Raw genomic sequence first — 17183 nt, 5'->3', positions numbered from 1 at the left:
GGAATTTTTCGGGTTCCTGAGCTCTAAATTGTGGCTGTGAGGGTGGAGGAGAGGAATTTCTCAGGGTCCTGGGTTTTAAGTCATGGATTTGTGGGTGCAGCAGTGGAATTTCTTGGGTTCCTGAGTTTTAAATCACGGATTTGAGGGTGCAGCAGTGGAATTTCTCAGGGTCCTGGGCTTTAAATCGTGGATTTGAGAGTGGAAAAGTGGAATTTCTCGGGTTCCTGGGCTCTAAATCCTGGTTTGAGGGTGGAGAAGCGGGCAGAGCCGGGGTGGGAAGCATCCCCGCATCCCTTCCTGGGGGATTCCAGCAGCTCCCAGCCCCTCTCCCTCCCTCTCCCTGCCCCGGAGCTCGGCCAGGTTTCAGGAACGCCCTGGGTGAGCTCCCCACGCTCTCACGGACAGCCCCGTCCCTTATCTCACCCGTTCCCGCGCTGGGACACTAATTACACGGTTAATTAAGGGCTTTGATGGGTGCCAGGAGCCCGGGGCAGGGAGAGGGGGGAGCAGGGAGAGCCCCTTGGCCCCGCTGCTCCCTCTCCTCCTCTCGCCCCGGCGCTCCCCGCGTTCCCTGGATCCCGTCCTTCCCGCCGCCTTTCCGGGGGGCTGCGGAGGCAGGAGAAGCCGGGGGGCTGCGGAGGCAGGAGAAGCCGGGGGGCTGCGGAGGCAGGAGAAGCCGGGGGGCTGCGGAGGCAGGAGAAGCCGGGGGGCTGCGGAGGCAGGAGAAGCCGGGGGGCTGCGGAGGCAGGAGAAGCCGGGGGCTGCGGAGGCAGGAGAAGCCGGGCTGCCGGCTGGGCTCACCCCGGCACCGCCGCCAAGGGCAATTCTCCTGCTCTCCTCTCCGGCAGCTCCCCCGCAAGCGGGGCAGAGCCCAGGTGGCAGCGCCCCTCCTGTCACCCGTGCCACCCCCAGCGCCGCCTGTCGCCGTGTCACCCTGCTCATGTCCCCTCTTTTTTTTTTTTTTTTTTTTATTTTGTTTTTTTCTCTTTCTCTCCCTTTGATTTTCCTTTGTCTTTTTTCCCTCCCCTGCTGTCTGGATCCCAGAAATCCCGTAAGGTAGGGATAAGTGTCACCCTCCCCACGCCTCCATCTCATCCGCCATTGGCACCTCCTTCTTTTTTCTTTGTCTTTTCCATCCCCTGGTTTAGGATCCCTGTAGTTTAGAGCCGCTCGTTCCCCTCCCTCCTTCCCAGCCACTCGTCACCTTTTGTTTCGGGAGCATTTCAATTAATCCGCTCATTTTTATTTCGTCGTTGTTTTTATTCGTTAATCCCACCGAACATTCCGTAGCTGTTATCACCCCGTCCTTGCTGTGGCTCCATCCCAGAGAATTCCCAGGAATCCTGGGGCTGGAGCCCCGCCCGGGATTTTCCAGCGGGGGCGACAGCAAGGAGGGAATTTTCTCCTCCAAAAACACCGCTGTGGGGTGCGGGAGAACCTCCTCAAACCTGGAGCAGCCGGGTTGGATCCCTCTGGAACGTGCTGGGATTTCGAGCACCCGGAGCTCGGGTACCCGAATTTCGGGGGTGACCCGAAAGCAGAGCCCCCCCCCCCTCTCTCCAGGCCTGGGGGCGTGGGAACAGCCTCTCCCCAAAAATTCCATCCAAACCCTTCCCAGGTGCCTGCTGGGGGCGGGACCCGGCGGTTCCCTCGGCACGAGGAGGCTCCCTGGAGGCTCCATCCGTAGAATCATCGACAAAAAAAATCTCATCCAGTAAATTCTCATCCGCCAAAATCTCACCCAGTAAACCCTGGTGGAGCGTCCCGGAGCGATGGCGCGGCGAGGATCGGCGAGCCCGGCTCCCGGCCCCGCGGCGGGGCCGTGCTGACGGCTCCTCGCCGTTCCCCCGTGCACAGGTGCCCCACATGGTGCTGAACCTGAAGGAGCCGCTCTACGTGGGGGGAGCCCCCGATTTCTCCAGGCTGGCCCGGGCGGCTGCCATCTCCAGCGGCTTCGAGGGGGCTCTGCAGAAGGTGAGGCGCTGCTGGGACAGCTCGGTGTCACCTGGGGACAGCTCGGTGTCACCTGGGACAGCCCAGAGTCACTGGGGACAGCCCAGAGTCACTGGGGACAGCTCGGTGTCACCTGGGGACAGCTCGGTGTCCTGCTGGGACAGCTTGGTGTCACCTGGGGACAGCTCGGTGTCACCTGGGACAGCTCGGTGTCCTGCTGGGACAGCTTGGTGTCACCTGGGGACAGCTCGGTGTCACCTGGGACAGCTCGGTGTCACCCGGGGACAGCCCAGAGTCACTGGGGACAGTTCAGTGTCACCCAGGGACAGCTCAGTGTCCTGCTGGGACAGCCTGGTGTCACCCAGGGACAGCCTGGTGTCACCCAGGGACAGCCTGGTGTCACCTGGGACAGTTCAGTGTCACCCAGGGACAGCTCAGTGTCCTGCTGGGACAGCCTGGTGTCACCCAGGGACAGCCTGGTGTCACCTGGGACAGCTCGGTGTCACCTGGGACAGCTCGGTGTCACCTGGGGACAGCCTGGTGTCACCTGGGGACAGCCTGGTGTCACCTGGGGACAGCTCGGTGTCCTGCTGGGACAGCCTGGTGTCACCCAGGGACAGCCTGGTGTCACCTGGGACAACTCAGTGTCACCTGGGGACAGCTCGGTGTCACCTGGGGACAGCTCAGTGTCCTGCTGGTTGTCCCCTCCTTGAGTGGATTTTCCCCTCCCTCAGCGGGTTTTTTCTTCCCTGAGCCAGTTTTTCCTTCCCTGAGTGAATTTTCCCCTCCATGAACGGGTTTTTCCCCTCCCTGAGTGGGTTTCTCCCTCCCTGAACACATTTTCCCCTCCCTGGTCGCATTTTTCCCCTCCCTGATCACATTTTTCCCATCCCTGGTCACATTTTTCCCCTCCTGTGCCATTTCTCCCCTCCCTGATCGGGTTTTTCCCCTCCCTGGTCACATTTTTCCCCCTCCCTGTGCCATTTCTCCCCTCCCTGATCGGGTTTTTCCCCTCCCTGGTCACATTTCCCCCTCCCTGATCGGGTTTTCCCCCTCCCTGATCGGGTTTTCCCCCTCCCTGATGACATTTTCCCCCTCCCTGATCACATTTCCCCCTCCCTGATCACATTTCCCCCTCCCTGATGACATTTCCCCCTCCCTGATGACATTTCCCCCTCCCTGATGACATTTCCCCCTCCCTGGTCACATTTCCCCCTCCCTGCAGATCTCTCTGGGGGGCGTGCCCCTGCTGAAGGAGCAGAACATCCGCAGCGCGCGGGAGATCTCCCCGTTCCGCGGGCACCCCTGCACGCAGCGCCCCGCGCCCTGCCGGCACGGCGGCTCCTGCAGCCCCAGCATGGGCGGCTACCGCTGCTCCTGCCCGCGCGGCTTCTCGGGGACGCACTGCGACAGAGGTGCGGGGCGCGGGGGCGCGCAGGGGGCACGGGGGGGCGTGGGGAAGGTGGGGGTGGCACGGGGGACTCCAGCGTGGGGGGCTGGAGGTGGCACAGGGGGCTGGGGGTGACACAGGGGAGCTGGAGGTGACACAGGGGACTGGAGGTGGCACAGGGAAGGTGCAGGTGACACAGGGGACTGGAGGTGGCACAGGGGGCTGGAGGTGACACAGGGGACTGGAGGTGACACAGGGGACTGGAGGTGGCACAGGGGGCTGGAGGTGGCACGAGGAGCCTGAGGTGGTCCAGAGGACTGGAGGTGACACAGGGAAGGTGCAGGTGACACAGGCCACTGGGGGTGGCACAGGGAAGGTCAAAGTGGCCCAGGGGGTTGGAGATGGCTAAGGGAAGGTGGAGGTGGTACAGGGGACTCCAGCATGGAGGGCTGGAGGTGGCACAGGGGACTGGGGGTGACACAGGGGAGTGGAGGTGGCCATGGGGAGCTGAGGATGGCCCAGGGAAGGTGGAGGTGACACAAAGAAGCTGGGGGTGGCACAGGGACCTGGGGGTGACACAGGGAGCTGGGGGTGGCCCGTGGAGGCCGGGTGGAAAACCTGGACAATCTCCGGTGGGAGTCCAGCCCGTCCAGCGAGGGTTCCCGTGGGAATGAGCACAGCCCAGGACGTTCTTGGGGAGGAAATCCCTCGGAGAGCTGCGCTGGGGAATCACGGAATGGCTTGGCTTGGACGTGCCCTCAAATCCCATCCATCCCCACGCCGGGCTCTGAAAATTCCCGGGCTCCGGAGCCCCTCAGACCCCTCCAGGGCTGATGTTTCCATGGGGACACAGCGCCGGGGCTGTCACTGTCCTGTCAGGGAGGCTGCGTGGGGATTTTCCCCATCTCCCGGGAACGATCCGGCATTTCCTGGCAGCTCCTTTTCCCATCTCCTGGTTCTCCCATCTCCTGGTTCTCCCCTCAGTGATCATCGAGAAGGCAGCTGGGGATGCTGAGGCCGTCGCCTTCGATGGCCGGACGTACCTGGAGTACCACAACGCCGTCACCAAGAGGTACCCAGGCCCCAAAGCAGGAATTCGGGCTCATTTGGGGAGGAAAAATTTGGAATCAGGAGCTCCGAACTGGGGCTGGATGTTCCCAGTCCTTCTCTCCAAACTGGGGCTGGATGTTCCCAGATGTTCCCAGTCCTTCTCTCCAAACTGGGGCTGGATGTTCCCAGTCCTTCCCCATTGGTTTTCTCCCCAAATTCCCAACTCCAGGCCTGGCTGTGGTTCTGCTGCCTGAGGGAAATTCCTGCCTTAGCCCAGCCTGGTTTGGGAATGGGATGGAGCCGGATCCTGAATGTGCCAGGCTGGAAATTTCTCTTTTTTCTTGGGAATTCTCTGTGGGAATGAGCAGAGCTCCCCCTGAGCTCCTCCACGCTGGAAATTTCTCTTTTTCCTTGGGAATTCTCTGTGGGAATGAGCAGAGCTCCCCCTGAGCTCCTCCAGAATGGAAATCTCTCCTTCAGGAGGCTCCTGGCCCGCCGTGGGTCACCCCGTGCCCTCCCTCCCTTCCCCCTGGGGTTGATTCCCAGCTGTGGAGCGCTGGGAGCGGCTCTGGGATGAGATCCCGTGTCCTTGGGCCTCTCCCATTCCCGGTTTTCCAGCCCTGCCTCTCCCATTCCCGGTTTTCCAGCCCTGCCTCTCCCATCCCCAGTTTTCCAGCCCTGTCTCTCCCATCCCCAGTTTTCCAGCCCTGCCTCTCGCATTCCCGGTTTTCCAGCCCTGCCTCTCCCATCCCCAGTTTTCCAGCCCTGCCTCTCGCATTCCCGGTTTTCCAGCCCTGTCTCTCCCATCCCCAGTTTTCCAGCCCTGTCTCTCCCATCCCCAGTTTTCCAGCCCTGCCTCTCCCATTCCCGGTTTTCCAGCCCTGTCTCTCCCATTCCCGGTTTTCCAGCCCTGCCTCTCCCATTCCCGGTTTTCCAGCCCTGCCTCTCCCATTCCCGGTTTTCCAGCCCTGCCTCTCGCATTCCCGGTGTGTCTCCCGGCGCTGTGGGGTGGGCTGTGTCCGTGTGGAGCCGCTGTCTGTCCCTCTCTGTGTGTCTGTCCCTTCTCAGTGTCGCTGTTTCTCTGTTTCCAAGCCGCCTGAGCAATGAGATCCCAGCGTAAGTACGGGCGCAGCCCCCCACGGCCCCGCTGCCCCCCAAACCCCGGGGCGGGAGCTGGGGGGAGGAATTCGGGGATCTTCCCATGGAAGAATTTTCCCAATTATCCAATTTAAACCTGCCCCTGAGGCCATTCCCTCTCCTCCTATCCCTGTTCCCTGGAGCTGTCCCCATCCTGTCAGGGATTTTGTGGGGAGCAGAGAGTTCCTTCCTGAGCTCCTTTTCTCCGGGCTGAGCCCCTTCCCCAGCTCCCTCCTGGGAGGGTGTTCCCTGCTTGGCATGATCCTGCTCTCCCAGGCTTCCAGAGGTGTTTCCTTCATCCCAGGGAAAATTCCTGGCTCGTGGGATAGGAGAGGAAAGAGGAGAGGAAAGAGGAGAGGAAAGAGGAGAGGAAAGAGGAGAGGAAAGAGGAGAGGAAAGAGGAGAGGAAAGAGGAGAGGAGAGGAGAGGAGAGGAGAGGAGAGGAGAGGAAAGGAAAGGAAAGGAAAGGAAAGGAAAGGAAAGGAAAGGAAAGGAAAGGAAAGGAAAGGAAAGGAAAGGAAAGGAAAAAGGAAAAAGGAAAAAGGAAAAAGGAAAGGAAAAAGGAAAGGCTCCTTGCTGCCCCACGCTTACGGCACGCTCCCCTTTTTTCCCCACCCGAGTCCCGAGGCGCTGGATTTCCCCCGGGAGCCCAGGTGAGTGTGCCGGGCTGTGCCTGCCCCGCGCTCTGCCCGTGCCTCAGCGTGTCCCCGTGTCCCCGTGTCCGTGTCCTGCGTGTCCGTGTGTCCCTTTTGTCCGTGAGGGGGGACAGCACAGAGCTGCCGGGCTGAGCCGTGTCCCGCCTCGGGATGCGGAGTCCCTTGGGAATGAAAAGCTCCCTGTGTTGTCCCTGTTGTCCTGTCTGTGTGTCCCGCTCCACCAAGAGCCTCCTGCCCGTTCCAGAGGTAAAAACCAGGATTCCAACCCGGGGGAAAATCCCGCCTTTGCTTCATTCCTCCCTCGGGGAAAGGTTTTGTTGCCTCCGTGCCCTTCCTGTCACAGTGCCCGTGGTGGGACCGATCCCTGAGCTCCGTGAGGACAAAGGCAGGGGATCTCCAGCTGGATCTTGGGGAAGGTCCCAGGAGAGCTGTGCAGCCTCTCCCAGGACAGCAGGAGGGTGGGGGAACTCCAGCCCCGGCATTCCCAAGAGTGGGAGCTGGCTCGGAGACCTGCAGGAGACTCTGGCCTGGTTTGGAGCTTCCCATCCGCTCCCAGGAATTCTGATCCCACAGAATCTGCCCCCCTCGAGGGCAGCAGGTGGGACAGACCCTTCCTGTGTACCCCAGTCCCAGGAGTGGGGTGGAGGTTATCCCAAAATCTGCGACCCTCGAGGCCAGCAGGTGGGGACAGACTCCATGGGTGTATCCTGATGCCAGGAATGGGATGGAGGTTATCCCAAAATCTGTGACCCTCGAGGGCAGGAGGTGGGGACAGACCCCATGGGTGAATCCCAATCCCAGGAATGGGATAGAGATTATCCCAAAATCTGTGACCCTCGAGGGCAGCAGGTGGGGACCGACCCCGTGGGTGAATCCCAGGAATGGGATGGAAATTATCCCACAATCTGCAATCCTTGAGGGCAGCAGGTGGGGACAGACCCCATGGGATGGAGGTTATCCCACACCTTGTTTGTGGGATGGAGATTATCCCAAAATCTGCCCCTCATGAAGGTATCAGGTGGGGACAGACCCTTTGGGTGAATCCCAGGAATGGGATGGAGATTATCCCAGAATCTGCCCTGCTGGAGGCCAGCAGGGAGGGGTAGGGCCAGGTGTGGGCAGGCAGGGATAGGGCCAGGTGTGGGCTCCATCCCAGCGGCTCCCTGGGAGGAGGAGGAGGAGGCTGAAGGAGCTTCTCCAGCCCCGGGCTCAGCCCCGCTCCCCTCCGCAGCGAGAAGGCCCTGCAGTCCAACCACTTCGAGCTCAGCATCAAAACCGAGGCCACGCAGGGGCTGCTCCTGTGGAGCGGGAAGGGGCTGGAAAAGTCGGATTTCATCGCCCTGGCCATCGTGGATGGCTTCGTGCAGCTCAGCTACGACCTGGGCTCCAAAGCCGTCACCCTGCGCTCCACGGTGCCCGTCAACACCAACCAGTGGATCCACATCAAAGCCTCCAGGTCAGCGGCAGCGGGATCGGGATCGGGGTGGAAAAGCCGGGAATGAGGGCAGCTGAACCCGGTGATCCCCGAGGATCTCTCCTTGGAGAGGAACAGAGGGGAGGGCTCGTCCTGGAAATGTCAAAGGGGACAGAGCAGGAGGAGAGGAAAGGCTGTGCCTCGGATTTGGGGTGGTGGAGGGTTTCACGTTTTGGGATTTGGGGTGTTGGATTTGGGATTTGGATGTTGGATTTGGGGTGTTGGATTTGGGGTGGTGCAGGGTTTCACATCTGTTCTGTTCCCGGTGGGAGCGAGCCGGCCCCGTGTTATTTTTGTGGGAATTGGGAGTGGGGAGGGATCGCAGCCCTGGATTGCATCCAGAGGGGTGCTGAGCTGGAAAAGCACTGGTGGGGCCAGACCCCGGGGGTGAATCCCAGGAGTGGGATGGAGGTTATCCCAAAATCTGCCATCCTTGAGGGCAGCAGGTGGGACAGACCCCGGGGGTGAATCCCAGGAGCGGGATGGAGGTTACCCCAAAATCTGCCACGCTTTGGGGCAGCAGGTGGGACAGACCCCGGGGGTGAATCCCAGGAGCGGGATGGAGGTTATCCCAAAATCTGTGCCCCTGCTGGTTCCCAGCGCCAGGATTTGCCGGGACCAGCTCCGGGCTGTGTCTCGGAGGCCGTTGCTGAATTCCTGCCTCTCCTCCCTCCCCGGGAGCAGGGTGCAGCGGGAAGGGTCCCTCCAGGTTGGGAACGAGGCGCCCATCGCCGGCTCCTCTCCTCTCGGGGCCACCCAGCTGGACACGGACGGGGCGCTGTGGCTGGGTGAGTGCGGGGAAGGGACATTCCCGGTGTCCCACGGCGGCATTCCGGGCTGGGATGGGCTGGGGGTGTCCCTCCCGTCCTTCACCGCCGCGCCTTGGACTCCCAGGTGGCCTGAAAGTTCCTCCGGGTGCCTTTCCCTGGTGGTGACAGCGAGGGGCAGTGCCACCGCGGCCCCTGAGGGAGCGACAGGGAATTCTGATCCCAGTGGGTGTTGGGAGGGACCTTAAAGCCCCTCCAGTGTCACCTGCAGACGCGTCCCACTGTCCCAGGGGGCTCCAGCCTGGCCTGGGACACTCCCAGGGATCCAGGGGCAGCCACAGCTTCCCTGGGAATTCCATCCCAGGGGCTCTGCACCCTCCAGGGAGGAACAGAGCCCAGTGGTGGCAGTGTGACAGAGCTGTGTGACCTCGTGTGACAGAGCTGTGTGACCTCGTGTGACAGTGCTGTGTGACTGCGAGACCTCGTGTGACAGTGTGACAGTGCTGTGAGACCTCGTGTGGCAGTGTGACAGTGCTGTGTGACCTCATGTGGCAGTCTGGCAGTGCTGTGTGACCTCTTGTGACAGTGCTGTGTGACCTCGTGTGGCAGTGTGACAGTGCTGTGTGACCTCTTGTGGCAGTGCTGTGTGACCTCATGTGGCAGTGTGACATGCTGTGTGACCTCGTGTGACAGAGCTGTGAGACCTCGTGTGGCAGGGTGACAGTGCTGGGGCCAGTCTGTCTGTCCCCTGACCCCATGCCATTTCCAGGGGTGCTGTCCCTGTCCCGTGTCCATCTCACCCGTTCCCATGCAGGCAGGCTGTCCCTTGTCCCCTGTCCCCTATCCCTTGTCCCCTGTCCCCTATCCCCTGTCCCTGTCCCCGTCCCTGTCCCGTGTCCATCTCACCCGTTCCCTTGCAGGCAGGTTGTCCCCTGTCCCCTGTCCCTGTCCCTGTCCCGTGTCCATCTCACCCGTTCCCTTGCAGGCGGGCTGTCCCCTGTCCCCTGTCCCCTATCCCTTGTCCCCTGTCCCTGTCCTGTGTCCATCTCACCTGTTCCCTTGCAGGCAGGCTGTCCCCTATCTCCTGTCCCCTATCCCCTGTCCCCTGTCCCTGTCCCCTGTCCCCTGTCCCTGTCCCTGTCCCGTGTCCATCTCACCCGTTCCCTTGCAGGCAGGTTATCCCCTGTCCCCTGTCCCCTATCCCCTGTCCCCTGTCCCCTGTCCCTGTCCCGTGTCCATCTCACCCGTTCCCTTGCAGGCAGGCTGTCCCCTGTCCCCTATCCCCTGTCCCTGTCCCGTGTCCATCTCACCCGTTCCCTTGCAGGCAGGCTGTCCCCTGTCCCCTGTCCCCTGTCCCCTGTCCCCTATCCCCTGTCCCCTGTCCCCGTCCCTGTCCCGTGTCCATCTCACCCGTTCCCTTGCAGGCAGGCTGTCCCCTGTCCCCTGTCCCCTGTCCCCTGTCCCCTATCCCCTGTCCCCTGTCCCCGTCCCTGTCCCGTGTCCATCTCACCCGTTCCCTTGCAGGCAGGCTGTCCCTTGTCCCCTATCCCCTATCCCCTGTCCCCTATCCCCTGTCCCCGTCCCTGTCCCGTGTCCATCTCACCCGTTCCCTTGCAGGCGGGCTGGACAAGGCGAGCGCGCGCCCGCGGCTGCCCAAGGCGTTCAGCACGGCCTTCGTGGGCTGCATGCGGGACGTGCAGGTGGATCGGCGCGAGCTGCACCTGCTGGAGGACGCGCTCAACCGCCCGCGGATATTGCACTGCTCGGCCAAATAGAGCCCAGGGACCCCCCGCCTCCCTCCCCTCCCTCCTGCCTATTGCTGTAATTATTTTCTATTTTTGTAAACTTATTGCTTTTTATATTTTTTTTTTTGGAGGGGGGCAGGGAGGGCAGGAACCCCTTTTTGGTTTTTTTTTTTTTTTTTTTGGGGGGGGGTTTTTTTGGTTTTTTTTTTTGGCTTTCGGGCTCTTTGGGTTGCCGCCCGCGCAGGGCGCCGAGACCAGGCCCGAACGGCAGCGCCACGGAACAAAGGAGCGACACAAGAACTCTCCCACTGCAGCGTCCACCTTCTTCATACTTGAAGCTTCTTCTTTTTTTATTTTTCTTTTTTTTGGGGGGGGGGAGTTGTTCCTCCGTTTTTTTTCCTGCTGTTTTTGGGGGGGGTTGTTCCCCAAAACGACCCCGTTTCCCTGTGGGGGAGGCGCTGCTGGTGCTGGCGAGGCCCTCACGGATTCACCGCCGGGGAATTCCCGCTCCGGCTCTTCCGAACCTTCTCCGGGCCCTGTGTCCGCCCGATTCCCTGCTGCCCCCTCTCCCTCTCACTGTAATTTATGTGTTGTAAGGATCTCAAGTGCTTTTCTCCTTCGAGCTCTGCTCAAATCAGGGATGCCGCGCACTGGAAGGGAGAGAGCCGGGCCCGCTCCGCGCTGCGCTCGCCTCCTGGCTCTTTGCTGCACTGAGAGGCGCCGGGGAGGGGATAAAAAAACGCGCGGATTTTTCCCAGCGATCCTCCTCCTCTTCCTCTTGGACACGTGCAGGAGCAGCTGTGAAACCTCATTCCCAACGTTTCGTGCTCATCCGGATGCGTCCCCACCTCAGCCCCGGCTGCTCCGAGGCCGCCGAGCCTTGGCCTCCCTCGTGCTGGGGATCACTTGGAGCTCCTCTCCGAGAGCTGGGAATTCTCTCCCTCTTCCAAAAGGACCGGGAGATTCCCTTTTTTTCCCTTCTCAGAGGGACGCGTCCTTCCGTGCCCCACCGCGTTTTCCAGCCTGGGAGCGCAGAGCTGGCAATGGAGCCTCTCCCGCAAAGAGAATTTGGAAATTTTTTTTAATTTTTTTTTTTCCCATGGATTTGGAGTTTTTTGGGTCTTCCGCGCTCCTCCGGATGCTGCCAGCCCGGCAGGAATGGCTCCAATGGGAATGGGGAGTATTTGGAAGCATTTTCTTCCTGGAAAGGAACATTTTGGCCAGTTCTGAAGTCTCTGGGGTGTGACGGCTCCTCTGCCTGCAGCCTCTGGATCTCCTGGAATCTGGAGGGGAACAGACGGATCACAGCACAGCTCCGGAGGAAATCCCATCCCCGTTGGGATTCCTTCTCCACGGGAAGGATTTCCGGGTGGTTTGCAGCCTCTGTGTCCCTTTCCCACCCTCAGCTGCAATTGCTCCGTGGAAAAACAACTTTACGGAATTCACCTGCGGGATCCCGACGGGTTTTGGGTGGGAATTCCTGCCCAAGGTGCCGGAATTTGGCTTTTTTTTTTTCCCCCTAAATTTCTATCCCACCTCACAGGGCACCCTTTAAAGTGGGGGTTTTGGCACCAACCTTTGAGGCAGGAAAGGTAAAATTCCTTCTCTCAGGGTGAGCTCTGAACAAAGGTGGAACCAAGAGGGAAAACCAATGGAAAAACCACTTGGATCTGCTTTTATTTAGTTTATTTGATTAAAAAAAAAATAATAATAAATATTCCCAACCTGTGACATTTCCTGTGGAAAATCCAGGGTTGAACATTCCGTGGGGGGCTGTGCCCTGCGTGGGATGAGGGCTCTGCTGTGCCTGGGAGCGTTCCCTGGGTGCCAAAATTCCCATTTTTTAGCGGCTGCTGGGTCCAGATTGGGCTTCCTGGTGGGAAATGCTGGGCTGGGCTGGGAGGGGAGGGATCTGGGAGTCCCCCAGTCCGTATTTTGGGAATGGGATTTCCCAGCTGGGCTGCATGTTTCCAGCTCCAGAGGGACGGGGAAGCTGCCGGTTTTCAGGAACAAAGTCAAGAAACGGCAAAAAAAAAAACCAAACCCAAACCCCAAACAACTGAACAAAAAAATAAAAACTCCTCCCGCTTTTGCTGGGGCTTGGAAATGCCTTAAACCAGGATTCTGTGTCCTCGTGGGGGAACATTTGGAATTTTCAGCAGCGCCCTTAGGGCCGCACGCTTCACCCGCGTTTTATTTTGTACCACAAAAGGTGCGAGGGAAAAAAAATCCCACAAAAAAAGACAGCGAGGGTGGGGTTGGGTGTTTTTTTCCAGATTTGATTCTTTTCTGGCTTGCTTTTTTTGTTTTTAATTTAAAACCCCTGAGGTGTCCGTGTGGAGAGGGTGAATTCCCGGCTCTGGGACCTGCTGGCTGAATTCCGGAGGGCGATGCGCACTAGAGGAGCAGCATGATGTAACCATTACTAACTCGTGTCTTTTCGTCAAATCACCCAGAAATAAAGTTTGGAAACGATTAATGAGGTTTTTAAGGGACCTGGTGCTTCTTTTTTCTTTCTTTCTTTCTTTTTTTTTTCCCCTGGAATGAAGGAAAATCCCAATTTTTAATTTTATTTAATTTTGGTGCTGTTTGCTGGGCAGAGTGGGGTGAGGCAGAGGGGCTCCTGTGTCTCCTAAATTCAGTTTTTCCACCAATTTCAATCCCAATCCCAAGGTTTTGCAGGACTTTTGTGTCTTTCCTTCCCCTCCTCTGTGGCCAGGGAGTGGTTTCAGCTCTTGGGAGTCTCCACTTTTCCCTCTTTGTCTCTTTTATCCCCTCCAGCAGCGCTTTCCGAGGAATTTTTTGCATCCCACAGATCTCAGGGGACTGAGGTGATGCCCCTGGGGGTTGTTCCTCATGGATGGCAGCGTTTTCCCTGCTGGAAATCGGCCTGGAGCAGGATGGGGTTTGATAGAAACAATTCCAGGTTTGATAAAAAGGTTTCCAGGCGGGCTGAGGTCCCACGGGAAGGGACCAGTGTCACCAGTGCAAGGAGTGGGAAGGACAATTCCATCGGTTTCCTGTGGATTTGAAGGGGCAAATTCAGAGGTTTTGGACAAACCCAGGTCAAGTTTATGCTGCTTCCTATAAAAGCCAGAAATCCCAAGAAATTGATTCCCATCAAAGGCACAAACCCAGAAACTGGAATAAGAAGGAGCCAGGTGGGTGTTACACTTCACATAAATCCAGGATGTTTTGGATTTAAAGGCAGATTCAGAGGTTTTGGACAAAGCCAGGTCAAATTTATGCTGCTTCCCGTCAAAGCCAGCAATCCCAAGAGACGGGGACATTCCAGTGCAGGGAGGGGGTTTTGGGGTCTGCCAGCAATCCCAGGAATGCAGCGGGTCCTGCTGGGGTGGGGATGGAGCCCAGCAGATCCAGCAGAGGGGCTTTGTGTCCAGCCCCTTGTCCACATGCAGTTCAGTGGATCCAGAGGCTCTGGCACCACTGGAATGGGGGTTTTGTCCCAAATCCCGTCAGCACAGCAGGTCCTGTCCCTGTTCCCATCCCTGAGCAGATCCAGGAGCTCCTGGCACTGCTGGAATAGGAGTTTTGTCCCAAATCCCGTCAGCACAGCAGGTCCTGTCCCTGTTCCCATCCCTGAGCAGATCCAGGAGCTCCTGGCACTGCTGGAATAGGAGTTTTGTCCCAAATCCTGTCAGGACAGCAGGTCCTGTCCCTGTTCCCATGGAGCTGAGCAGATCCAGGAGCTCCTGGCACTACTGGAACGGGGGTTTTGTCCCAAATCCCGTCAGCACAGGAGTTCCCATCCCTGTTCCCATGGAGCTGAGCAGATCCAGAGGCTCTGGCACTGCTGGAACGGGGGTTTTGTCCCAGATCCTGTCAGGACAGCAGGTCCTGTCCCTGTTCCCATGGAGGTGAGCAGATCCAGGAGCTCCTGGCGCTACTGGAACGGGGGTTTTGTCCCAGATCCTGTCCAGGCCCAGCAGCTCCTGGCGCTACTGGAACAAGGGTTTTGTCCCAGGTCCTGTCCAGGCCCAGCAGCTCCTGGCGCTACTGGAACAAGGGTTTTGTCCCAGGTCCTGTCCAGGCCCAGCAGCTCCTGGCGCTACTGGAACGGGGGTTTTGTCCCAGGTCCTGTCAGGGCACCAGGTCCTGTCCAGGCCCAGAAGGTCCTGGCGCTACTGGAACGGGGGTTTTGTCCCAGGTCCTGTCCAGGCCCAGCAGCTCCTGGCGCTACTGGAACGGCGGCCGCGTGACGGAAGCGGCGGTGGCTTTGGGCGGCAGGAGCTCGGGCCTGCTGACGGCCGCAGTCCGCGTGAAGCAGCGCAGGTTTCCCGTCTTGAGCGCGCACTGCACGGGCCAGAGGATGATGCAGAAGAGGATGATGACGAGCGCCGAGAGCAGCACCACGCGCTTCCAGTCGTCGCAGAGCTCGCAGCGCGACAGCCTCCCCGCCAGCCCCTCCGCGCCCGCCTCGGCGCTCTCGGGCTTGCTCATGGCCACGTCGACGGACACGCACGACTCGGGGTTCTCGGCGTCGTCGGAGCCGCGCCGGCAGCACAGCTTGGTGCCCTCCATCCACAGCACCTTCTCGCGCTGCAGCTCGGGCGGCAGCGTGGCCAGCAGCTCCTTGCTGGTGCGCAGCGCCGGGGGCCCCTGGCGCGGGATGCTGGTGAGCTGGCGGCAGAAGGGGCACGGCAGCAGGTCCTCGGGCTGGTTGGGAGGCAGAGCCGCGCTCAGCCGCGCCACGCACTCCAGGCAGAAGACGTGCGAGCACTGCAGCAGCTTGGGCGTCTTGAAGGTGTTGTCGTAGGCGTTGAAGCAGATGGAGCACTCGACGGGCGAGGCGGGCTTGGGGGACGCGGGGCCGGGCGAGGCCGGGGAGCCGCAGGGGGAGCGCCCCTTCCTGCGGCCGTCGCCCGGGCTCAGCGGCGCGGCCGCGGCCCCCGGAGACGCCGGCGGCAGGGTGCGAGGGGATTCCGGGGTGCTGGAGTGCCAGAGCTGCGGGAAGCAGGACATGACGGAGCCCCCGGAGAGGAACGGAGCCCTGGGAGACTCTGCAAGAGAAGAGCGGCGCGGGGTTTATTTGATTGCTTTATTTTGCTATTTTGTTATTTTGTTATTTCGTTATTTCATTACTTTATTATTTTGTTTTGTTATTTTATTATTTTATTATTTCATTATTTCATTACTTAATGATTTTATTTTATTTTTTATTTTATTATCTTATTATTTTATTATTTCATTATTTCATTATTTTATTATTTTATTATTCCATTAGTTCATCATTTCATTATTTCATTATTTTATTATTTCATTTTTTCATTTTTTTATGATTTTATTTTATTATTTTCTTTTTATTAAATTTTTAATTGCTTAATTTTGTTATTTTGTTTTATTATTTTTTATCATTTAATTTAATTATTTTATTTTATTATTTTACTTTATTATCTTATTTCCTTTTCCTATTTCATTATTTTGTTTCATTGTTTTCCTCTTTCATTTTATTCTTTATTTTTATTAATTTATTCTTTTATTTTATTGTATTCTAATTTTTTTTTATTTTCTTTTACTATTTTATCCATTTATTTATTTTTTTAGCTCCTTTTATTATTTTCTTTTATTATATTTTATTCTTTTATTATTTTCTTTCACTGTACCATTTTCTTTTATTCTTTTCTTCTATTGTATTCTTTCCTTTTATTATATTTCATTATTTTCTTTCATTCTTTTATTGTATTATTTGCTTTTACTATATTTTATTCTTCTCTTTTATCGTATTTTATTGTGTTATTTTCTTTCCACTGCCACCGGCAGCTCTGTGTTCACCCCCTCCAAGGAGCAAAGAGCGGTTTGTGCCGTCCCCTGCGCCCTGAGCCGTGGGGTTTTTCCATTTTCCATCTCTTTCATGACGCAGCTGAAGGCTCTTCCCTGGACGCACAGCCCCGATCCCAGAAAACCGGGTTCCAAGTGACCCCTGTCCCTTCAACCCCCCCAGAATCGCCCCAAATTTGGGTTATTTCAGGCAACTCCTGCACCCAGAGCCAAAATTCAGCTCCTGTCCCTTCAACCCCCCCAGAATCACCCCAAATTTGGGTTATTTCAGGCAACTCCTGCATCCAGAGCCAAAATTCAGCTCCTGTCTGGGAGTTCAGGAGCCCCAGTCCAAAAAAACCTGGGTTACAAACAACTCCTGTCCCTTCATCCCGCTCAGAATCACCCGAAATTTGAGTTATTTCAGGCAAACCCTGCATCCAGACCTAAATTCCATCTCCTGCTCCTTCATCTTTCTTGGAATCACCCAAAATTTGGGTTTAGCCAACACCTGCATCCAGACCCAAATTCCAGCTCCTGCTCCTTCATCTTTCTTGGAATCACCCAAAATTTGAGTTATTTCAGGCAAACCCTGCATCCAGACCCAAATTCCATCTCCTGTTCCTTCATCTTCCTTGGAATCACCCAAAATTTGGTTTATTTCAGGCAAACCCTGCACCCAGACCCAAATTACGGCTCCTGTTCCTTCACCCCTCTCGGAATCCCCCGCTTTTTATTCTCTATTTTGCTTTTCCTCTGTTTTCAGACAACCCCAAAAAATCAGGGAGAGAAGCCAGGAACCCTCAGATTTCCCCACGGAGCTGGGAGCGACATTCCCACCGGAATTCCTCCCTTTTGGGCAGGGAAAAAAAAAAAAACAAAACCCAAAAACCCAAAAAAAAACCCCCCCGCCGAGGTCGGACCTACCCCACGTGGTGCTCCCCGGCACCCGAGCCGGGAGGAGAGCGGAAGATTCCATAAAAAAATCTCTAATTCTGGGAGGCCCTCGGGGATTATGGAGCATGAGCCAGGCCTGAGGGCAAAAAAACACTTTTTTCAGTGGGGTGATAACGAGGGGGAAAAAAGCTTTTTTTTGGGTTTTTTTTTTTTTTTGAGGGGGAGGTTTTGTGATCCCGGCTCCTGGGAGATGCCCAGGGTCACCCCTGGGTGCTGGGATTCCAGGAAAAGCTGAGGGAAGTGAGGAAATGGAGGTTTGGGGTCGTTTTTTTGGGG

The 17183-nt window shown here is 57.5% G+C and overlaps 2 protein-coding genes across 2 annotated transcripts in view; one reads left to right on the top strand and one right to left on the bottom strand.

Annotated features, from left to right (window-relative positions):
- AGRN (agrin) overlaps nucleotides 1–12651 on the top strand; it is a 104407-nt gene extending 91756 nt beyond the window's left edge. Inside the window, exons 33-41 of the mRNA XM_040084464.2 lie at nucleotides 1045–1056; nucleotides 1858–1974; nucleotides 3179–3368; nucleotides 4328–4415; nucleotides 5486–5509; nucleotides 6151–6183; nucleotides 7418–7642; nucleotides 8345–8448; nucleotides 10045–12651. Of these exons, the coding sequence (XP_039940398.1) occupies nucleotides 1045–1056; nucleotides 1858–1974; nucleotides 3179–3368; nucleotides 4328–4415; nucleotides 5486–5509; nucleotides 6151–6183; nucleotides 7418–7642; nucleotides 8345–8448; nucleotides 10045–10202 (951 nt within the window). The 3' untranslated portion in view covers nucleotides 10203–12651. The remainder of the gene's footprint in view (nucleotides 1–1044; nucleotides 1057–1857; nucleotides 1975–3178; nucleotides 3369–4327; nucleotides 4416–5485; nucleotides 5510–6150; nucleotides 6184–7417; nucleotides 7643–8344; nucleotides 8449–10044) is intronic.
- A 1718-nt stretch (nucleotides 12652–14369) lies between these two features.
- Nucleotides 14370–16929, bottom strand: RNF223 (ring finger protein 223). Its single transcript, XM_040084790.1, has 2 exons — nucleotides 16878–16929; nucleotides 14370–15193 (listed from the first exon to the last, which is right to left on the bottom strand). Exons 1-2 carry the CDS (start codon nucleotides 16927–16929, stop codon nucleotides 14370–14372), a joined length of 876 nt encoding a protein of 291 aa, XP_039940724.1.
- Between the last annotated feature and the right edge of the window lie 254 nt (nucleotides 16930–17183).

Source organism: Hirundo rustica, chromosome 22, assembly GCF_015227805.2.
Source record: "Hirundo rustica isolate bHirRus1 chromosome 22, bHirRus1.pri.v3, whole genome shotgun sequence".
Lineage (NCBI taxonomy): Eukaryota > Metazoa > Chordata > Aves > Passeriformes > Hirundinidae > Hirundo > Hirundo rustica.
This window is presented reverse-complemented; position numbering and strand designations above follow the sequence as displayed.